General features: G+C 49.4%; 1 protein-coding gene across 2 annotated transcripts in view; it reads left to right on the top strand.

Annotated features, from left to right (window-relative positions):
- grik2 (glutamate receptor, ionotropic, kainate 2) overlaps positions 1-15,884 on the top strand; it is a 64,257-nt gene that overhangs the window by 9,402 nt on the left and 38,971 nt on the right. For both annotated transcript variants that reach the window (XM_029838349.1, XM_029838350.1), the window contains exons 5-6: positions 1,168-1,221; positions 1,747-1,920. In XM_029838349.1, coding sequence (XP_029694209.1) covers positions 1,168-1,221; positions 1,747-1,920 — 228 coding nt within the window. The remainder of the gene's footprint in view (positions 1-1,167; positions 1,222-1,746; positions 1,921-15,884) is intronic.

Raw genomic sequence — 15,884 nt, 5'->3', positions numbered from 1 at the left:
AGTTCTGTCTGCGTTTGACCCTCTGGTGCATGAAGGCGCCTTTATTTTGACGAAAGCAGCTTTTGTTCTGTTAACGGTCCAGTTTTTTTTTTTACGTTTTAAGTTAAAGCTCAATTTTTAAAATCCCAAATCTGGTGTTCAGGAACCTTGAAAGGTCCAACAGAATTAAGAAGCCTGAATCTTTCTTGTACTCGCAGGATTTATAAATGATCAAAGAACATTTTCAGTGAAGTGCTGTTCTCCAACGATTGGTCGGAAGCTGCAGGACTGCGTCATTATTAATGTTCTGCTCCTGAAGGACTGATGTTCTCATCACACCACAGCTGGAGGACCTCCCTCATGGAGACCTTTAGCAGAGCAAACCCTAACCACAGGTAGCACGCTACACAGCTAAGTCTCAGAGCTAACCAACAGTCTGACCACAGTTTAAGGCTTGGTCTTTGGTTTAAGGACCAACACCGGTTGACCTGCTGACCAGGGGAGACGTAAGGTCGGAGAAGGTTAAGACCACGACGTTTCAAAACAAATGCCAGAATATAAAAATCAATACAAAGATGAACAGGAGGTCAGTGAGGTGATCCTAAAAGCGTGCTAAATAAATGCGCTCTCGTTGTTTGGGTCCAGTTGCAGCAGCATTTTGGACCAGCTGCACTCAGGAGTCTGGGTCAGGCCAACATAGGGACCTCAGGTGGACATCAACAGGAGCCCAGCAGTTGGCTGTACAGGAGGTCTGCAGGAGCTGTACAGGCTGTAGACGTTTGATGGTGATTGATGCCCAAAACTGCTGCCATGGCAACAGTGCCTTGATGTCAGCAGTGTGCTCTTATGGTGAAGAGGTTTATGTTAGGACCGATGATCCCATGGCAACAGAAAAAATGCCAAGTTGCGTCAACATGTAAACAAACAGTCCACAAGAGACTGTTAGACACACACACACAAACACACACACACACACACACACACACACCATGTGCCAACTCTAACCTTTTGTTATTTTTACCTGAGTAGTTTTTGGGAAAGAGTAGTTTTAACATCATCAGCTGTGATCCTTCAGAATGTTCTGTCTCTCTGTCTCTCCCTCTGTCTCTCTATCTCTGTCCCTCTGTGTCCCCTGGTGTTTGGACAGCTGTCTGCATTCATGTCTAAGTGTGCTGGTGTCTCCTGCAGGCTCTGGCCATGGGGATGATGACTGAGTATTACCACTACATCTTCACCACGCTGGTAAGTGGCGGGCGAGGAGCCGTCTCACTGTCACGTCCAACCTCAACACACGAACATCATTCCATCATTCCTGCTGTGATCCACAATGGATGGATGGATGGATGGATGGATGGTGGGTGGATGGATGGATGGATGGATGGATGGATGGATGAATGGATGGGTGGGTGGATGGATGATGGATGGATGGATGGCCTCACCCTACAGATGCAGGGTTAGAGAACAGCACTGTGATGTCACCATGTTCCTGCCAGCTCTTCCTCCCTCATCTGCTCCATCAACACCAACATTGTTCCCTCCTCCACCAGAGCAGAGTGGTGACCTTCGACTCTGAAGATCACAGTCACCAAACTAACAGTTAGCTTTCACCATTAGCATCAAGAGCTAATCACTCATTATCACGCTAAAGTTGCCCTCACACGTTTACGGGACCTGGAATCTAAATCCACTAAATCCAACGACGGTGTTTATCGGCTGCCCTAAAAGTCCTTCTCTCCACTTCTTAATTACAATTCCTCCTTTTTCCAGGATCTGTTTGCACTTGACGTGGAACCTTACCGATACAGCGGAGTGAACATGACGGGCTTCAGGATCCTCAACACAGAGAACAGCCAGGTGGCCTCGATTATCGAGAAGTGGTCCATGGAGAGACTCCAGGCTCCACCCAAACCTGACTCTGGTCTACTGGACGGCTTCATGACCGTGAGTCCTCCAGTCAATGAGTGAATGAATCTGCAGCATGAATCAAAGCCCTGGTACTCCAGGAATGGCCTCCAGGGGGCGCACTTCATAAAGAACCTCATTTATCACTTATTCAGACTTGAAAAATGTGACAGCCGCAAAAATCCCCCCCAAAAGGTTTGTCACACCAGACACCACTTTCACACATCTGACAAGAGGTTTCCCTGAATCTGTTCCCCCATGGAGCCAGGAGCAGAGCGGCTGGTGCTCATATATATATATCACATATTGAAGGTGTTTCATTGGTGCTTTGTGACACCTCCTGCATGTGGAAATCAGAATGTGGGCCATAACTGGCTGCTGAGGTTGAATTTTTGCTGGATTCTGTGTCTGACTGTCAGCGAGCGTCCTCGGGGAGGATCCAGGAGCGTGTGAGGCGCGTGCCTGCGGTCAGAGTCGCTGTGATCTGACGCTTGTGTGATCGCAGCGCTCAGTCTGTAATAAATGCTCCTCCGCGCTGCTTTCATAGCGCTCTTAACCAGGAATCCTGCCAAAAAGCCAGACCACCAGAGACCAGACATGGGCAGCCAAATAAAGCGGAGCCAACGAGTGGAGAACAGAGCAGGCGGAAAGAGAGCCTCGTATTCCCTGGACGCCTGTTGAGATGTTCAACGTCAGGTGGTTTGGTCGGATTCCAACATGTTTCCACGTGTTCCTGCTGATTGAGAGCAGCGGCTCCGTGTTTCCCAGCAGGAACACGGCCGGGTGTGCCGAGTCCAGCTCCGGCCCCGGGGACCGCCTTACTCGCCACGACCTCCGTTTGTCCCATTTGTGGCTCAATCAATATTATTTCCCGCTTGAGACCACTAATGGACTGAGCGTTAGCCTCGTACTGCTCCCCAACCACAGCTCCCAGCATGCCCAGCAGGCACCGGGATGTCTTACGTCATTAATGAGGGAGCTGGCGGAGCTGTTTAATTGGCTCGGAGCCTCAGCAGGTGAGCCGAAGCGGCTGGTCGTTATTTCGGACCCGGCGACAGCTGAAGATTTATGTGTGCGCGGCGGTGACCCGACTCATCGCTGAATTAATGCTCCGAGAGTTAGAAGGTGGGAATTGACTCATTAGACAAATGGCAATCAGTCAGCGGCTAATGCATATTGATGTGGGGAAAGGTTCCGTAAAAGTCTGATTAATGCTTTCATTTGTGGACCATATTTATGCTCTTGTGTGCGGAACAAGGGAGCCGCCGATGCGCCCCAACATATGGCCCCGATGAGGACAGATGATGCTCGACGGAGGATGGAGGTCTACATGGGGCCACCTCGGCTCCCTTTGTTCCAGGGTCACCCAGCCCAGAACTGCAGGTGTCAGTCCTGATGGCCCCCGAGCTGGGCTGTGAGCTGATGCTCCAGAACCACGTCATCACCCAAAAGCCACTGCTCCGTCAGTGACGGTGACTCTGAGCTGACGTGCAACAGCACGTGCAGTGCAAGTAGAGCAGAATCGACCGGCTGCCCCCTTAGGGAGCCCTGGACCGTCTGTTTCAGGAGCTGCCCCGGCAACACTGAGCCCCTTCTTCCAGTTCTGGAGAGATCAGATTATTCTAGCGAACAGGTAAACCAGACAACAGCCCTGATCTGATTATTGGTAATCGGATTAACACACTTTGATCCTCCCAATACTGCCATGTCAGCGTGAACCCGTTCATCTGGATAATTGTTTGCTAAATTGACTAAAGATTATTCTGAGCCTGTGTTACAAAATGCAGGAAAGGAAGTGACATCATCACCAGGTGAGGCCAAAGGTCGTACAGGTGGCTTTAGCCTCACCGATGAGGAGTAGCCCCGGTTTCTGAGCAAACCAGAGGACCAGGACACCTGCTGGTTTGTTGACACGAGGAGGACATGAGGAGAAGAGATGGCAACATGAACATGTTTTGGTATTGATTCAATTTCATTGGTATCAGGTGCTGATCCGTGATGATGACTCAGGTCCCGATGGGCCCTAAAGGGTGCTGACGAGTCCTTTTGGGCCCTGATAGGCCCTGATAGGTCCAGATGAGTCCTGTTGGGTCCTGATGGGTCCTTTTTGGGTTCTGATGGGTCCTTTCAGGCCCGGATGGGCCCTGATAGGTCCTGTTGAGTCCTGATCGGTCCTGTTGGGTCCTTTTAAGCCCTTTGGGTCCTGACAGGTCCTGATGGGTTCTGATGGGCCCTGATGGGTCAGTTACTCCTGAGCACAGATCAAACCCAGGTAAAAACCTCCAGCACCACGCTTCCTGTCCTCAATTAATGCAGCGCTGCAGAATCCCTGCGTGAGTCGGGACTTTACATGCCCGACAAGGCTGACCTTAGCCGCTCCGTGCGCTCATTAGCATAATGTCTGTCCATGCTAATTGCTTTAGCTGCTGTCTGATTCATTGTGCACGGTGCCAAATTGAAATGCAGCATTAAAACAGGCAGGCGCTACTGTATGTTCCTCATCTATCTGCTTGTCATTAAAACCTGAAACAGAGACATTAATTGTACTTCTGACCCCCGAAGTCTTCAAGTTCATCTGTTATTTGGAGCTCCTGAAGCAGGCCTGAGTGGCCACAACATTTCTGTTTCCAGGAATGTCTGAGCACATTTAAGTCTGAAGCTTGTTGCTTGAATCTGATCCAAACAGGAAAATGTCCCCCAGCGGGATCCAACATGTTCTGTTAATGAGATTACCAGATGGACTTTTGGTGGACATCCGAATGTTATTTTATTCCTGATACATCAGATCCAAACTCTTCCAACTGTCCTCCTAAATCAGAAATAACCAGGAGAGCTGGTTTGCTGGTGTGTGAGACCGTGTGTGTGCTGGTCTCACCTGGCCAGACCGGCCTTCAGAATGGGGGCTGGAGACCCTGAGGTGGGTCGGGGTGAGTGAGGGCCGACCTTGGGCAGAGGCTGCTGGCCCTGTCAGCATACAGCTGCGCTTCAGAGGAAGTGACCTCACTCAGCTCTTTGATAATCCGATCACGCTCGACTTTCTTTGCCTTGTGTTGCATTGTGGGATATGTAGGACAGGTTTGTTGCAGCTTCTTCCAGCTGAGTGTCTTTATTCCTCTTCTTCTCTGTTTACATCAATGTGACTCCGCCCCTCCACCACTTCCTCAAAGTATGCAATGACAGACCATAATAAGCTGCCCTCACCTGACTTACTGCCAGGTCTACAACCCATGGTGCAATGCTCCTGGGTGTTCACCTGTCCTGCTGATTCTGAGCTGCTGTGGGAGCCGGCCTGGTCCAGACCCGACGGGGTCTTGGGCGCTCCGAGCTTCCATTGGTTCTCTCTTCATTATCTCTTTGCTGGAAAAGCTCATCAGATTCACTTGAGTGTTACAACCATTAGTCTTGCCGCCCGTGTGTCTTAGTCACGGGACAGCGGATTCTGCTGCTGAAGCAATATGGCGCGGTTCCGCTGCCAGTAACGTCTGCAGTCCAGTCCGGGCCCGACCATTAGCGCCTGAAGGAGTGAAAGTCTTTTTAATTAGGAGAGCTCTGCTGTAAGACTCATTTGCATTGTTTCCAGCATGAAGAAACGTTCCATCTGCATTTTCCTCCCTGCAGAAACTCGCAGGTCCGACACGTTAACGGCGGCTGCTGCCCCCCATCCTGGAGGAGTTGCAGGGTTCAGCAGCGCCGGATGCATTGTGGATTCTGCTCCACATCAGGAGATTAGATGCTTTGAAGCTTGTTCACCATGTTTAGTACGCTGAGTGGAGGCAGAAGAATTGGGGGGGTTCAGATGTTTGATGTATGGAAGCGTCCACCAGCCTACACAGCAGGGATGTCGAACATCCTGGGTTCTGCTCGGGAGAAGAGAAGACCCGGCTGGATTGTGGAGGACTGGTTCTGCTTCAGAGCTACTGCAGAGCTACTGAAAGAAGTTAAAACTCCTAAAATGAAACGGGGATGTTTTTACCTTTGTGTTATTATTTCTCTTTGTGACAAACCAAACTGAGCTGAAAGTGCACTTACAGGCTAATTAATGTTGAGCCTCTTCCTAATCCCGATTAGCCTCGGACGTGTGTGTAGACGGTTGTTGATCAGAAACCAGACGGGGGTCGTAGCCTGATGCTCTTCAGGGCACCACCAGCACTGAGGCAGGCCGCGGTGCGTCACCGGGGGAGGGGGGATCCAGCAGTGAGGATGAGTCAGACCCCGTCTGAAGATATTCACACGCTTTAGATTAAATGAAGCTCAAAGCTGAGGCCCTGGGGCTGCTGCCGTCGTTCCTCAAAGTGGGCGAGCGCTCTGCTGGCATGCTGCTTTTTTAGGATGAGGATTATCAAAGGCTTTCTTCACACCTTCACTGAGGGCCTTTCGGCAAAAAAAAGAAGTGGTTGTGGTTTACGGACTCTTCCGGACCTTCGATCTCCTGGAGACACATTTACGGGTCACTCAGGGTTGAGCTCCTCTCTGTGCAGTCGGATTAAAAACGACTTGCTCAGCATCTCAGATGTGTGGAGGACCGTCACACTGGGCAGCCGCGCCATAGCCAAGCACGCCTCCCCGCTAATGTCTGGATCATTTGGCTCGTGCGAGTGCCTCCCGCCCCTGCACCGGACAGTTGGAAGAGCTGCGCCTCAGCAGGTGCAGGTGGTCACACGTGTGCACGGGCACAGATATGTGTGCTTCTTTCCTTGTCTGCTACGGTCGTCTTCCACCTATAAAGGCTTTAACTCACACTCCAAATGATTTGGCTTCTTTCATGTCAAAGTTAAATTAGATGTATTGTTATTATTCTGATTCTTGCTTGTAAAGCTTCTCATGGGCCAGCTCGCCGTCCACATGCTCCCGTAAGTGGACTCAGCTGGGCCATGTGGGGTGGTGGTCCGGCTACGTCCATTCTAGACCAGCTCTGGCCCCACTCAGCTGGTCTCCACTTCACCAACTGTGACTCTGCTCTCATCAACTAGCTGGGCTGAGCTCGCTCAAACTCTTCAAAGGGGAATAGTCATGCAAACTTTGACACTCCATCTCAGCTCCATCCATGAGCACATGCGCAGTCAGTAACCGTCAGATTTCCCGTCTCCTGACTGACTTTATACCTTGAATGCAGCATGCAAGGCTGATTCACAGCCTGGTCCCTCCAAACCCAAACCTGCGACTGTTTGGTTTTTTTATGTATAACCAAAGGTCGAGCTGTTCCGGATCTGTTGCTTGTTGGGAGACGTCACATCAATTTTCCCTTCTGTGGTTAGTGTTGAAAGAGGTGTAAATCATACCTGCTGTTGATGTTGCATGTTGGGGTTCAAAACGACAGCAAACACACCAGCGCTAGAAACAGAAGAGCCCCTTGGATTGGGTTCAAGGTGGGAACTGAGATATTAGAGTCAGATTAGAGATTAGAGTCAGATCTGAGATTAGAGTCAGATTAGAGATTAGAGTCAGATCTGAGATTAGAGTCAGATTAGAGTCATATTGGAGATTATGGTCAGATCTGAGATAACAGTCAGATTAGAGATTGGAGTCAGATTAGAGACAGATTGGAGATTATGGTCAAATCTGAGATAACGGTCAGATCTGAGATAACGGTCAGATCTAAGATTAGAGTCAGAGGGGCAAAAGCCAATCAGGTGTTGATTGATGTGCTGAGAATAACTTCAGACATTGTCAGCTGCCCCACCAACAACCGCCTTGATGTGTTTTTAATTGGGCAGATTTGGGTTGTGCAGAAATATTGTGATCACAGAAATGAAATCTCCTCTGGGAACGATTCTGTTTAAAATGAACACAGCAATAGAGACACTAATGATAATATACTAGACTGGAATAGTCATTAATCAGGGTAGTGTAATTACACCAGTACAAGCTGAATTTATTTAAAGGCTGTAAAGAAATTGTCAGTGCATTTGTTGGGGACTATTTTCAGTAGTGGATTAATCCATATTTGCTCCTGTAATTGGGGCAGAGCAGAGATAAATGTGCAGTTGAGTGGCATTAGGCTGTATTACAGCGAGTCCCTCAGAAAGAGGAAGTGGGATAACTTCCCCAGGAAAACAGGACATTTGGATGCTGTCAAGAGGGCGCACGCGGTCGTCTGTTTAAATGATGGAGACACACGCTGGACTTTGGTCTTTTTATTTAAACCTCATAAAGAAGCCAGAGAGCAGAAGATCAATAAAAAAAAGAATGAACATGTTTCTGTACAGCCAACTTCCAACTAGCGCCCATCAAGCTAACTGATAGCAGTGCAAACAGAAGATTAACCAAGCGATTGTTTTCTGTTTTTAGAAGTGAGACAGGAAATGAGTTGCGGAGACGTGGCTGACTCACATTGGTTTATAGAGTGGCTGATTCCGAGGCTCCGGCAGAGGCGGATAAATGTTAAACTGAAGGACTGAAGGGCTGTTGAGATTAGCATCAGCGTCACATCAAAATATCTTGAAAGTCTTCTTTATGTTGCTGCTTCAGGAAGCGAGTCCATCCTTCACCACTGGAGGCGCTGTTGAACTCTGCAGGAACCTTTTTGACACGGTCCCTGATGTCCGTTCATGTGGTCCCTAACAGAGAGGAGGGATGTCGCAACAACAGGAAGGATGAAAAGACCAGGATGCACAAAAGAGGTTGGAGTAAAGTGGCAGAGGACCGAGAGAAAGCGGGAAATGAAAAAGAAGCATTAAATCTGTGTGTGAAAACAGATGATTTCCCATTTAACACTCCATTGAGTTCCCTGTTATCCTCAGTCCTGTCCGCCACCGTGGAGGCGCCGCAGCTCCCCTGCTTTCACAATAACAACCCTCAAATCATCCAGCCACACACACACACACACACACACACAAACACACACATACTCCTAAATGTCTCCACCACAGAGGTTCCTGCCAGGTTATTAGGCAGGCTGCAGGGTGCTGGGTGGGGGTGGGTGAGTCCCAGCAACAACACTCGACCACCCACGCTTCTCTGAAGAGCTCCAGGAATGGACCATGATGGAGTCAGCTGGAGATCCTGTCAACATATGTGGCGACATATGATTGCCCAGTTGCTCCAGCTCACACTGGTACATTCTGCTCGAAGAAAATTTAGCGTGATGAATTTTAGAGGAGTTCCACTGATGAGTCAGATGATAATGATTATGATGGTGATGATGATGGTGATGCAATGGTGATGATTGGTATTCCAGACATCTCATCAACTACCAGGGAAACGAGTCTTGGTTTGATGCTGTAGGACCAGTAATTCTATAAGACATGTGGCGGCCAGGCTGTCCGGTGTCCCGGTTGTCCGGCTCCCTTTACCTCCACTACCTCATGACAATGGTTGTTGGTGTGAGGCCAGGTCTCCAGAGACAACATCCACTTGGAATGAAGAGCCTGAAAGGATCTGGAAGGAGGCTACTCGCATCACTAAAGACTCTGAGTGGCTTTAACATGAAGGATGATTATCAGCTGTAATCTTCAGTAATCAGTGGCTGAGGAAACAAGGCGACCCCGGAGAACGCTAACTCTGCTAATGCAGCCTGTCTTGTCACTTGTCTGTGGTAGAGTTCAGCTAGCAGGGGTGTCCAGACCAGCCTCTCCTCAGATTACCCCTCCAGCGCCTCTGTGAGAACACCAAAGCCCCCTATAACTAGCTTCACTAGTCCACAAAGGTCTAAAGGTCACTGCTGAGGAAGCTCTGCCACCAAGCTCAAGCCCACCCATGGAAAAGGAAGTCCGAAAGTGTTCTAAAGAAGGCAAAAGTCAGGTTTTTGTTCACCAACAGTCTTGATATGAAACTACTGGTAACAGAGTTGAGTTTCCTGTGAAATGAAAACCTCTCAGGGTAGATGGCAAAGGGATGGCCCAGCAAGCCCTGAATCAGCCTGGAGGTCTGCCTGTTGAGAGGGATGTCCTCATTAGCACTGTCTCTCTGGAAGAACGCCATTTCACCTGTCATATGTCCCAGTCGCTTCGCTCTCTAAAATACCAAGTTATTGTAGAGGCGAGTCTGAGAGCCCAAAAGAGTCCAGCAGCTGGGAACCTGCCCAAGTGTTCCCCTGCAAGCATTTGTTCTCAATGAGGGGTTGTAGGGCTTTGTGGCTTGCTCAAGGGCCTCCGTAGTCCAGTCTTGTGTGTCCGAAATCCACCTGTAAATTCAAGATCTTTAATGGAGGCTCATATGTAAATTCTGTCATGGTCGGGAAGCATGTGGACTGTTCATACCCCTACAGCTTGTGTGGCGACACGCCACCTTTTTTATCGATCCCAGCAGCGCACTGCCAAGATCAGGAGATCCACGAGATTGACGGTAGATCTCAGGCTAGGTTCAGCGTTAGCATTAGCCTAGCTGTGTGGGACAGTGATTCATGACGGTCCACATTAGACACTGACGCTGCCTTTTAGACACGCGGCAGCTCAGTTACTGGGCAACTTTCCTCTGGGACCACTGGGAATGAGAAATGATCCCAGCTTGTTAAACCTGCAATTTCATTTCACTCATATTATTACTCATGATCCTATTGAGCCCTCGGCTAATCGTTTCCAGTCCTCTTGTGCCTCCCTCAGTCAGTCCTGCAGGAAGAAAGAGTTCCACCAGCTCAACCTTCTGCACCTTCCCAGGTCTGGCTGGTGGGGCCACACGGTCCCCCCGGAGGAGAGGGGCATGCTGGTCCTTGTTTAACAGAACAGGCTTCAGGTGCTCTTCAGCTGCTTTATTGCCCTTGAGAACCATAAATGCCCGGAGATGGAATCGAGCAATAAATGGTGGTATTAGTGGAGGAGTTAATAAAAACCCCTTCTCGCTGTCGCTCCTTCCTGATCACATGGAAACCAGCTGGTGACCAGCCTTCTAGAGACAGAAATGAACCACAAGAGTGTTGCTAATGTTCTTCGTGGATATAAAGCGTTTGGGTTTGGTGATTCTTTGCGTTTTCATCACAAAAATCCATCTGAGGAATATTTTTTCAGTTCTCCTGTTATTCCTGTTGTCAAAGAAATCAAAGGGTTTTGTGGAATAACCTTTAGGGAACAACGTGGTCGATAAACAAAGATTGACAAAATGCTGTAAAGAGATCAAAATGAAGCAGAAAAAGCTGCATCAAATATTGAAGACAACCACGTAGAAGGTCAGAGACAAGACGCACAAAGGCTGTGCTGGTTCCTGAGCGAGTCAGACTGATGCGTCCTCCATTATTGATGGATATGTTGTCTTTGATGAGATCTGAGGGATGAGGAGATCATCTGCAGGGGATCTCAGGGGACTTTGTATCCGAAGCACTCACCAATGCTGGACGTGGTGTGGATGCTTTGATTGTTGGCTGGGCGGGGCTTCCGTGGTCATGTGTGAGGAAGGCCACGCCCTCTCAGCTACACCACTGCATCTTTTTCCTTTGGGATACAAAGATGAGATAAAAGACAGACACCCCACTCTGCGGTTGTTCTGGCTTCCTCTTTTTTTGTTCCTCTTGGCTGCTTCGGCTGGTCGTCGTTCACCTCCCGCATCAGTGGTAAAATCACTATTAACGCGTGACCGTGTTGGCCACGCCCACTCCCCAGTTCTGACCAACCACACACTAGTTTCCAGACAGCAGGTAAGCTAATGAGCTGCGCTGGGATGAAGCGTGGAGGAGAAACTGCTGCTGTAATAATCACTGCTGGTTTAACAGATGGTCACAGTGAAAGTAGTGCACATGAAATCATAAAAGTATTAAAGAGATGACAAGAAAGAAATATGCAAACACTATCAAAAATCCTTAGAAGATCCATATTGGGCTCTTGTAACGTCGTCACCCACTGGTTAACACAAAACGATGCGTCCCACACTTGAGACTTCCTTGTTGTCGATCTGAGGGAGAACACAGTTTCAGGACGGTCAGTCCAGGTCAGGTCCAGGCTGGATTAGCACCTTTAGCACAAGTGGGCGGAGCCATGTCTCTGGTATCCTTATCAGTCACATCTGTATCTAGTTCCCACCAACAGTAGCTCCAACAAGACGTCCTCTGTGTGGCTCTAGGGACAGGTGACCTTGTCCTTCCCAAGGGTCCGTCCCAACGTACACATCTGGACTTCTGTCCATCAGCACATTTGTCCCCGTGACCCGCTCCAGTTTCTTCAGCATCACGTGCTCCGTGGGTAGCGTGCTGCTCTCCTGCCGGCGATCATTCAGCCGAGCTCTAATTAAAAGGCTCTTTAATTAGACGTGGTGAAAGTGGATCTGGCTTTGATGGAACGCTGAAAAGCTCCCGCTGATGAAATGCAACTCTGACATTGAAGGACGCTTGTCCTCAGCGTCACCCACCGATCCGCCTTCTCCGTAAATCAGCCGGCGAGGGCAGATGCCCAACACCCTCGCACTCACGTGCACCCTGCAGCACGCGCCTGCTTTAACGTGCACATGCAACCGCGACAGCACACCCACGGGCCACCTCATTCACGCCGAAACTCACGCAGAAGACAAAGGGGCGTGCTGGGAATTCTCCAGCGTGGTAGCATGTGTAAGTATTAGCATTCATGAGTCCTCAGTGGCGTTTTTCATTCAAAATGCTAATAAACTAGCGCGTACGCTCACACAAGTGATCTGACCCAGATGAGTGGAACACAACACTCCACATGCCGACACAAAATTAATAGAGCAGCATTTCCCCAACACGCTCCCACGGCGCGTCTTTGGCGCTCCTCCTCCAGAGATCTCTTAGCGCAGGATTAGCTTTTCTAATTTGTGAAATTTGCATCATTGTTCTTATTTAATCAGACATTGTTTCAAACCGTCAGCCACAAAGAACAGTGTGTGTGTGTGTGTGTGTGTGTGTGTGTGTGTGTGTGTGTGTGTGTGTGTGTGTGTGTGAAGCAAGTCTTCAGCTAACAGGACGCTAACAGTCTATAGCTGCAGCCTTACTGGCTGCTGACTTTACTGGCCTGTTAGTTCCCCTCTCATGCTTCTTTATCTCCCCTATAAATCTTGTTGACCACTTCTCCCAGTTCAGGAACTGCAAAGTCAACAAAAATAAACAAAAACACGAAGAAGTTACCCTCTCTGTCCCAGTATAACCAGTCATCTACCCTCTCTGTCCCAGTATAACCAGTCATCTACCCTCTCTGTCCCAGTATAACCAGTCCTCTACCCTCTCTGTCCCAGTATAACCAGTCATCTACCCTCTCTGTCCCAGTATAACCAGTCATCTACCCTCTCTGTCCCAGTATAACCAGTCCTCTACCCTCTCTGTCCCAGTATAACCAGTCATCTACCCTCTCTGTCCCAGTATAACCAGTCATCTACCCTCTCTGTCCCAGTATAACCAGTCATCTACCCTCTCTCTCCCAGTATAACCAGTCATTTACCCTCTCTGTCCCAGTATAACCAGTCATCTACCCTCTCTGTCCCAGTATAACCAGTCATTGAACCGCTCTGTCCCTGTAAAACCAGTCATTCCCAGTACAACTTTTCTGTCCCAGTAATTAGTCCTTTCAAGTTCTCTGTCTTAGTATAAGTAATACTTCATCTTTCCCAGTTTAACCAGTCATCTTTCTGTAAAACCAATCATTTGTCCAAGCATCGTGGACAATAGGAGTGGACCAGTATCAGATACCAGTGTTCCTGAAGGTCCCAGGTCGCTGGTTGTGGATGAGTTTTTCACCGTCCACAATGAGTTACAAAACCTGTCAACTTAGTTGAGGTCAAAGGTCAGAGAGCTCAAAGGTCAGATGGGTCAAAGGTCTGAGGGAGCAAAGGTCAGAGCTGAAAGTTATGCAACATTCCTGGACAGTTAAATTCTGTTCATCCTGGAATATTGAGTCACTTATTTAGACTCAAACTGCTGACAAAGAGGAGAAGAATTCCACGAGTTTGATGCTTGAACACCAGAAGTATAAAAGGCCCTTTTGTCTGTGGCTATTTGAGGGTGGAGGTTAGCTCGTTGCTAACGCAGCAGCGGCCTGGCTGTGCTGGCTGTGCTCCTGAGCTGCTGCCTTTGTTTCCTGACTCCATCCCAGTATCCCAGTACAACGCTCAGAGGCCGGCGGCGCCGCGTTAATGGCTTGTAGCGACACGCTCGCTGTCATCGCTATCACTCTCATTGGCAGCTTCAGGACTCATTTCCTGGCATCATTTAGGGGCATGTTCGCTGATGGGATGTGGAGAGACGCATATTGTCATTACAAAGGAAAGCCAGCCGCAGTAATGATTTGGTTTTACACACTCAATTTCCTCTGCTATTGAGCTACGCTATTGTCACACTGTTCTACGGCGTAAACGCTGAGGAGCCGTCGTTGCCGTCCGGGTTTCTTTATTCTGCTTCCTCCTCCTCCTCCTCCTCCTCCTCTTCCTCCTCATCAGCGCAGCTTTTTATCTCTTGGACCCAAAAATTGTTTCCAGCAGCTTTTAATAACCCGGCGGTCACTGGAGCCAAATGTTGAAGTGCAAAGTGGTTCCTGTGGGATATCTTCTGCGAGGGGTTGCAGCCAGCGTGGACAGTGGGGTGATTTACTATCTCGTCCTGCTCGCTCTCTTCCCAAAGGTTTTAAGTTGGTTCTGATAGAACAACTTTGGCTGCTGACAACTGTCAAAGGGCAATATCTACACTATGCTACGCCGTGCTTTACTGCGCTATGCTAGGAGCATTTTCCCACTGGAACTGCCTGGAGCTGCTAAAACTGAAATCTTCTGCAGTAAATAATAGCTGTGATGTTCCGATGGTCAAGGTCAGAGGTCAGCTGCAGTGTTGCTCAGCTAACTGAAACTACACAATTACAGGTTGTCCACTAGCGGCCGCAGCCACGGTGCTTTCGGCTGAGTCAGATCACATGGTCACGTGTCCTCATTCTCCATCTTGAGCCGAAGGTTCTCATCAGACCCCGAGGGCGATCCAGTCCCACGAGGCACTGAACCATCAGCGCTACCCTGTAGGGTTCCACCACGACTTTATTCACAGAACGTGAAACCTGCGTCGGCAGAAACCAAGCCGTCCAATCAGGACGCAGCGTTCAGCACCATTAGTGTGGAGGCTCCTGGAGGAGGTGGCCTCACACCCTCCAGGGCAGTCGGACTGTTGCGCTCTGCTGCCTTTACTCGTTGCCGCCCCTGCAGGAGCTTTGATTCACCTGTGGAAATTGAGGGGTTGGATTCGGCTTTGGGGACATCGGGGACAGAAGACATGTCACCCAGTCCCATGGTCACCTGCAGGAGGAGCCCGGGTCGCTCTCAGACAACAGCGGCGCCAGCAGCTAGCACGCTTCTGTCTGTCTGTAATATATATTAGCTGCTCGCAGAGTTGCAAATTATCAGCTGCTTAATTATCATTAAAGAACAATTCTGTTTGGGTGGGATCGTTACTTGTTGCCTAGCAACCAGTTGAATGAAACATGTTTTTTGAAGTGGTTTTGTGATTTCGTTGCGTCGCGTTTTTAACTGGTGAACGAAGATGAACTGCTGCCGCTTTAAGACGAAGGCTCCAGACACCAGCAGCAATCAGAATCTCTGCTGAGGGATGGAAGGTTCCGCCCCAACGCCCGAGAGCTGATGGACGGGTCAGGAGGTTCTGATGACCTCTGAGGGGTTCCTGTCCAATGATGCATGACCATGCATGAGAGGCTCCAGCAGCTCAAACAAGGCAGCGTAGCACGCCTGCCTGTCTGTCTGTCTGTCTGTCTGTCTGTCTGTCTGTCTGTCTGTCTGTCTGTCTTCCTTTAGCCTGGCGCTCTGATCCACAACAGCCATTTGCAGAACGCTTCGCCCATGTGATCAAAGACGCTTCCCTCTTGTCTGTCTGATGACGGTGGCGATGAATCCCGCACGAGTGCACGTTTGTGTGTGTGTGCGCGCGTGTGTGTGAGTGTGTGTGTTTGTGTGTGTGTGTGTGTGTGTGTGTGATTAAGATGTGCCCTCACCAGCCAACTCAGTCTGGCTGCCCTTTCCTTTCCATCAGGGGTTACACACACACACGCACACACACGCGCACACACACACACACACACACACACACGCGCACACACACACACACACGCACACACACACACACACACACACACACACAC

The sequence above is a fragment of the Takifugu rubripes genome, chromosome 7 (genome assembly GCF_901000725.2).
Source record: "Takifugu rubripes chromosome 7, fTakRub1.2, whole genome shotgun sequence".
NCBI lineage: Eukaryota > Metazoa > Chordata > Actinopteri > Tetraodontiformes > Tetraodontidae > Takifugu > Takifugu rubripes.
This window is presented reverse-complemented; position numbering and strand designations above follow the sequence as displayed.